The sequence below is a fragment of the Neophocaena asiaeorientalis genome, unplaced genomic scaffold (genome assembly GCF_003031525.2).
Source record: "Neophocaena asiaeorientalis asiaeorientalis breed wild unplaced genomic scaffold, Neophocaena_asiaeorientalis_V1.1 scaffold268, whole genome shotgun sequence".
NCBI lineage: Eukaryota > Metazoa > Chordata > Mammalia > Artiodactyla > Phocoenidae > Neophocaena > Neophocaena asiaeorientalis.
In genome coordinates, this window is record NW_020173979.1 from 3853103 (window position 1) to 3860741 (window position 7639).

General features: G+C 51.1%; 1 protein-coding gene across 1 annotated transcript in view; it reads right to left on the reverse strand.

Moving 5' to 3' along the window:
- Positions 1-2145: 2145 nt before the first annotated feature.
- Positions 2146-7639, reverse strand: part of FGF18 (fibroblast growth factor 18) — a 35914-nt gene continuing 30420 nt past the window's right edge. The window contains exon 6 of the mRNA XM_024753372.1: positions 2146-2783. Coding sequence (XP_024609140.1) covers positions 2517-2783 — 267 coding nt within the window. The 3' untranslated portion in view covers positions 2146-2516. The remainder of the gene's footprint in view (positions 2784-7639) is intronic.

The following is a 7639-nucleotide window of genomic DNA, read 5'->3' on the forward strand; positions in this document are numbered from 1 at the left end:
TTATTGTTTCAATAAAATAATAGAGGGTGAAAGGGACTGACACATAATAGGTGCCCAATAAATAACAACCACAATTATCACCACCAAGGATCTCAAACTCAGTCACCTGCTCCCTGAGGTCTTGGGCATGTCAGTGATGTCTCTGAGCCCCAGTCTGTTCACCTGTCAAACTCTGTCCCACACAAGGGATGTTTGCTGGATGCCTGTGGGGTGGACATGAAGCACCTAGCAGGGGGTCTGACACCCAGTAAGCACTCACCAAGTGGCAGGCACTGCAGTCCTAGAAGGTCTAGGATTTGGATACCGGCCCCACCACTTTTTCCATGACCTCGGGGAAGCAGACAAACTTTTCCTCATCTATAAAATGGGGATAATGATAGTACCTTCTTCGCAAGTTATCAGGAGGTCACAATGAGATTGTGCCCCTGAAAGGGCTTCACAAAGCCCTCAGGAGATGTGATGTGACAGGCAGGAGGGTGAGCCACAGACACACAGGACGCAGGATGGGGCCCAGGGATAAAGAAAGATAGCACCAAGCGTTGTGCTTGGCCTGAGCTCAGAGGTGGGTCATAGAGGGAGCTTGGAAGAAGCCAAGCTCCATCCCTGTCCCGGAGCTCTCCGCAGAGAAGGTGCTACCGTCCCCCACGCCACCCCCCAGCCCTGCCCCTTCCTTCTCCGTAGGGCCTCACGGGGGACCTCTTCTGGCCATTCTTGGCAAGCGGCGTTTTCAAGGGAGGCAGGTGACAGCAGCAGGACCCTTATAAGAGGCACCTTTGCCTCAATCAACCTCAAGCCCAATCTGCTTTCCACCTCCACATCCTGGGGCAGGCCCTAGGAAAGAAGACGTAGGAGAAAAGGCCCCTGGAAGTTCACGATGCCAAACACACTTCTCGTGCTCCAGCCCGCGAGAGTCTGAGGAGAGAAACACCAGGTCCCCTCCTGACCTGGGCCCTCTGACCCCCTCCACCACCAGAAGAAGGAGAGTGGGGACCACCACTGCCTTGTTCAGCCTGTGCCTGGCAAAACCCAGGTGTCGACTCCACAAATGACTCAATCAATAATCCCTAGACTGCAAATTCCATGAAGCATGAATTTTTTTTTTTGTCTGTTTTGTTCTTTGATGAATTTTCGACACCTAAAAGAGTGCCTGGCATTTAGTAAGGGCTAAATAAATATATGTTGAATAAGTGATTCCACTAATAAGCCAACGAATGAAGCAGAGAATCATTGCTATCAAGAGAATTACTATAAGTGAAGTTCCCTGCGGGCTGGGATTTTTTTTTCTTGTGTTCTTTGATAAATCCCCAGGGCCTTGAAAGGCCTTGGAACATAGGAGGTGCAGAGTAAATGTATGTGAGAGCATATGTATGTGAACATATGACTGAGTAAACCACTGAATCATGACTCACTAGAATTTAATCTTTCTGGAGGCAAGGGTTTCCATCTGCTTTGTTTAAGGCTGCATTCTCAGTGCCTACAACAGTGCCTGGAGCATAGCCCATGTCGAATGAATGAATGAATGAATGAGCAAGGCCCCAGCTCTCAGCCCAATGACCTCAGACTGAGAAGAATGAAACACAAAGGGCTCCTGTGCCCTAGCCCTGGCCACCACTCGCCTCATGGTTTTTTAAATAATTTGTCGATTGTTTTTAATTGTTGAGGCAGTAATACTTGGTTCATGAAACTGCAATATACAGAGAGGTGAAATAAATAGCTTATATATATATAATATATATAATATAGCTGGTTTTAAAATATTCCCTTATTCATTGGTGTACTAGGTCACGTGAGTCATGGAAGGTTGATAGCAGCATCCTCCAAAACTGTGAGCAATGCAGGGTCACCGTGATTGGACGAGGCCGTCTGTCGTCGGAAGTCGAGGCGCCGAGAATTCCGAGGGGCACACCTTCCCTGCGCGGTGTCTCGGGGCAGCTTGCAGCAGACAATAAATAAATGACTGCAAACCAGAGAGCGATTTTTGTTGGGAGTCTGGGGCAGGGACAGGGGATTGGGAAAGAGGGGGGAGTATGTTGGGGGTGAGGGGATACTACTTTCTCTTTGTTTTTCTCTCTCTCTTTTTTGTTGTTTTTGCTTTTTTTGTCTTTTTTTTTGTCTTTCTTTTTTTTTTTTTTTTTTTTTTTTTTTTTTTTTTTTTTTTGCTTCAGAACCTTTGGGAAAAAGGACTTTGGTTTCTCAGAGTGTCGTTTTCCTCATTCAAGTCCTCCTCTGGGGACAAGTTTAGAGTTGTCTGTTCCTAGAGAGACACAAGCACCTGTGTGTTGACAACAGTCCCTTGGTGTGAGTCTTTTGTCATAGGGAGTTTCAAGTCAACAATAAAATCCTTATCGCTCCCCTCCCCCAAGAATTTTGGTTCAGTTTTTTGTCTTCTTTTAAACACAATATACAAAAATAGAAATTCTTCCTTATTTTTCATGTAAAAATATTCCTCTGATTGCAGTTCTCTGTGAGTGTGAGTGTGGGCTGGGGAAGCCTGGCGGGGCCACAGCGGGGCCAGCCTAGCCGGGGTGTGTGGGGCGGATCCGCCGGGACCGCTTGGTCACTGTGGTGTACTTGAAGGGCTTCTGCAGCTCTGCCTGTCCCTTGGGGTAGCGCTTCATGAAGTGGACGTCCTGCTGGTTCTCCCGGGTCTTGGGGCCCTTCCGTGGCCGCCCCTTCTTGGTGAAGCCCACGTACCAGCCAGAGTACTTGGCCGACATCAGGGCTGTGTAGTTGTTCTCCAGGACCTTCTCGATGAACACACACTCTTTGCTGGTGCCATCGGGCTGCAGGAAGAGAGAGGAGGAGGTGAGAAGGGGGAGGGCAGGCACGAGGGACAGAGCTATGTAGAGAGTACATGAGCAGGTGGCCAAGGCTTGGGGTTGTGGAGTAGAGAGGGCCCCACCCAAGCTTTGGCCTCAGCAATTTTACTCCCTGGATCTATGGAGTGGATTTGTCATGGTAGCCGCAGGGTACCTTCTGAAATCCTTCCCTACTCACCAGTTAGGTAACATCCTCCCATTACCACTCAGGGATCCATCTCTTCCACTCTCCGCTCCGTAACCTGGGGCTTCCACCTCAGCTCTACTAGAACAAGAGACCTAGACCTGACCAATCAAAACATTATTTCCCATGACTAGTGCAGAGCACAGCACGTGGCCTGAGCCATCCAATCAGCGTTCCTCGAGACCCTTGTGTACGTAATCCCCGAAATCACAGGCCGATTTACACTTGGGAAACATGCAATGCTGAAGCTAAGGCAGCCATTGTACCACCATGAAGGGAAATTCTGTCTGACGACAAAGCCAGCTTGGAGCAAGGAAAGACGAGAGGAAGAGAACGACAGAAACCGCGTCCTCCTCACACCTTTTAGCTTCTGGACCGAGCTGCATCTGAGGTTCAAGTTACCTCACTGTTATGTGGGCTAACAATATCTCATGTCCTTTAAAAACAGTTGAGAGTGTCCTACCACATGCAACAGAAAGGAGTCCCAAGTGATGTGCACTAAACCTGAGATGAAGCCAACCACTCAACTGCCAATCAACTCCACTGTTATATAGTTAAATATAAATTCCATTACATGTGGGATGCGGTACAGCTTAATGTTTGGTGTGAAGAGTGGTGGGAGCCTCTAAAAATAAGAGTTTGGGCATGGCCAAACTTCAAAGCCTGTAGCCGTGGTTCTGAGATTTCAGGGTCCCAGGTGAGCTCCCTGGGAGACTGTGCTAGGCAAGGAGCACTAGATTCAGAGTCAGAAGTCGAATCAACTCTGGCACTTCCTTATGTGACCTCAGGCTAGTTAATTCCACTCTAAACTTTGGATTCCTCGCCTGGATCAAAGAGGGAAAACGACTCCTGCGCCTTAGAGATGTTATGAGTGAGGAATGACGCTTATAAACGAGCCTGGCGCACAGTAGGAACTTGTTAAATTATTCCTGAAAAGCAGGTGGTTCGGACAGTCTGGCCTCCCTCCTTGGATCTGAACAAAGAGTGGTGGGAAGCAGGCTTTGAATCTCCTCCTTGAGAAAGTCGAGTCGCTCTATGTGGAAGAGTGGGAAACACACAAAGTTGGAAGGCCTGAATTAGCAGCACTTGAGTTTCCAGCTAACATCTCCAAATTTAGGCCGGGCCCACTCCTCGTTACAGACGGATGCCCAGCCAAGTTGGAAGCCCAGCGGTCTGGCTGTGTGTGGAGACTGAGGTGCGAGTTCCAGCCTTTTGTTTGAAGTGGAAAACGGGCCGGAGCTTCCAGGAACGTTCACCTTTGAGCAGAGGGCAAGCTTGGGCCCTGCAGACAAAGTGCTGAACTTCGCAGAACGGAACAGGCAGGGTAAGAAAACATTCTCTGGAGGAGAGATCTTTTGAGGAGGCTGCAGAGTGGGCAGGGGGGTAGGGCCTGGGAGACACACACAGGACCCAGAGGACATTAGGGACTGGGTGAGGCGTGAGGGACTATTGTGAGGGAAGCCGGGCATATGTGCAAGGCTGATAGGAAGGAGTGGGCTCTGGGCTCTGGGCCCCCCATGAATAATTCTGGAAGCTGCCTATCCAAGCTGAGTCCAGGTCCCTTGGCTGGTTTCCATGGAACAGTCAGAGCAAGCTGAATAAAGGCTACACCATGGCTGTTTTCCCACCCTAGAACATCTGCCTGGAAAACTGCTTTCAACCTTCAAGGCTCAGTTCAGTAACCACCTCCCCTGGGAAGCCTTCCCTGACTGCCATCTAGCTCCCTGGGTATTTCCTCCTCTTCCTTCAAGGCTCCATTTAAGCACCAGGCTTTACTGAACTCACATACTCCATCTTCCGAAACCCCTCAACACCCGTTCCTTCTCCCGCCGCCCCCCAACAGAGCAATTCTGTATCTGCCTGCCTCTTCATCAGCCCAAGAGCTTCAGGAGGTCAGGACTGCTTCTCAGTTGCTCTCCCGGCTCAGCACAAATCTTAGCCCAAGACAGGGGTGCCCAGAGCATTTGTGGTTAAACGGATGAGAGTTCTGCTGGGATAGAAATGGTGGGGTTGACACATGAATGGGTTTTCCTCCAAAAGAAAATGGACTCTGCCTCCTGGATCTCTTACGAATGTTCCAGAGACAGTCATGAGCTATGAGGGGCCCCTCCTCTGGGGGATGTGTCGAGAAGAGTGAGCAGAGGGCTGGAGCTCTCTGCCTGCCAGCCTTGGTCTCCCTCCTCATCCATTCACTCAATCATTCAGAATTTATTGATTGCCAACTACAGGCCAGACATTTCCACACGCATTGTCTCATTTAATCCTCATAACTTGCTAAGGTAGACTCTACCTGGTAGAAGAAAACAGTTCAAAGAGGCAAAAATGGCTTTCCCAAGGTCACGGAGCTTGTTAAGTGGCAGAGCCAGGGTTTGAACCTGCGTTTGCCACATGTAGCAGCGCGCGTCTCTGCTGTCTAGCGCCAGACAGGCCCGTGAGGAGAAAGGGTACGGAAGAGTGGGTGCTGCCCATCAAAACACCTCCCCTCCCCCAGGCCCACAGAGCCACCGTGGGCATGAAGCAAGAACTCGGAGGTTCAAGGGCCAGCACACTGCCTGGCACACGAGCTCATTCACGTCTGGGTTGAGGATCTGGGCTTCAGGCTGAGATTCCCGACACTCCAGAGGTCAGGAGCCCCTTGGGAGGAGCCATGGGGCCTATGATGGTCACAAGTTCCCCACCGTGAACTCAGACCCAGTGGATAAGAAGCTAACAGTAGGCTGTCCCGGGGCTTGACCCTCACCTCTGCTGAGCACCTCTATAACCCTGCTTACGGCCTGCAGAGATTTTAAAAAACACATATGCATGGGCCTCACCTCTGAAAATGCAAGGCAGATCATCAATATTTAGAGAGTAAGTGAATAGCCCGTCCCAGAACCTTGGTGATTTAGTAGAATTTGATCATCTCTCCCCCTCTGCCACCTCCAACCTCCTTCTTTCCGAACTGGAGTCCTATTCCTTCTATTTGACCTGAAGACTGAATCCTGATCACATCATTTGGCCCCTAGATCTAATCTTCCTTGAAACTAGAACTACCCCCTGGACGTTTTTAGTTACATAGGCAAAAAAGTCCTTTTATGCTTAAAGGCATTTTGAATTGCGTTTCAGTCACTTCCAACCAGAGCAGTCTTCACAAAGATACGGTGGTAGGCAGGGTACCCTCTGCCCTGAAAGGGTCTGGGGCCCTATGTTGCCCCAAAGAGGACACACCAGTAATCACACAGGAGGGGGCAGATGAGAAAAATCCGTCTGGGTTGAATCTCCACAAATGGGGAAAAACTGCCTAGTACATAGTGTTTGACACTCAACAACTCTTTACGGAATGAAAGGAAGTACTATCTCCTAGGTCAGGTGGACGTGGGGTCCAGAGAGGTGGCAAGGAGAAGCGGGGGAGAAGAGCTCTGGTATGTGACGGGTACAATGCAGCAGAGGGAGTAGCACAGCCAAGGGTCTGGAACATTGGCAAAGGCTCTCCTGGGGGCTCAGCCAGATGTGTCCAGCTGTGGTCAGATATGTAGAAGACTGACACCCAGGGTCAAGACCATCCAAGGAAGCTATCCTCTTGAGCCAGAGGAGCCAGAACCTAAGCTGAGGTCAAGGAGTCCCACAGGTGAAGGACCTGGCTTCAAAGAGGGAGGTAACTCATGTTTAACAAGTAAGTGCCTACTAAGTGCCAGTGGTATCTTCCCATTTTACAGGTGAGGACACTGAGGCTCAGTGAGGTCAGGGCACTTGGATTCCTGGGCCTCATGTGGCTAATTCTGGCTGTAGGTTAAGAGTCAATCCTCAGAAAGCAAGCACCCACATTTCTATTTCTCTGGTGCCCCTACAGCCCTTTGGGCAGGTACAAGAAGCATGATGGATGGACCCACAATTGGATGCAGCGGGGGATGCAGGCCCGAAGACAGACAGTGACAACCCAGGTTAGCAGAACGGAGAGAGACGGCTGTGTGACGGGCTACGGGCTTCAGGGCGGGTGCGCTGACTGAGCAGTCAGTGAAGCCAGAGGCTATGGCAGGATGAGCCAGAACTCATGGCAGGATGGTCAAGGGAAGGGCAGTCCTGGCAGAGGGTACAGCATGCACAAAGCCTGAAGGCCCCCTCAGGGAGTAGAGGCTGGCAGTGCCATGTGTCCGTGACATAAGGACCACGAGGGCGGGGAAGCTCTCCCCGAGGAATGTAGCCTTTCTCGGGTAGGTGGTGAGGACCCAGGGGCTGGTTCTGAGCTGAGCTGGGGGCAGAGGGTGGGGAAGACCTGATCCCTTTTGTGCTTTAGAAAGCTGAGGGTGGGCACCGGGGGAAAGGCCTGGAGGTGGAGCCTGAGGCCGCTGAGGAACATTATTCCCGAGAAGGTATGAGGCCAGAACAGAGGCAGGAGTTAGGGAAGCAGCAGACACACCAGCTATCAAGAGTAATTCCAGGACCGGGGTCTGACTGGCTGGGGCGTCTGTGATGGAACAGCAACCCAAGGGCCTGGGGTTCCAGCTGCGGGAGCCAGAGAGTGAGGGGCGCTGGGCTAGGCAGAGGCCAACAGGGGGACCTGCCCAGGGTAAAGTCAGGACAGGGGGACTAGGGTGTGGTGGGTTGGTGGGGCGCCCTTGGAACCTCCCAGGTCAGCCCAGAAGACCGGAAAGGGATG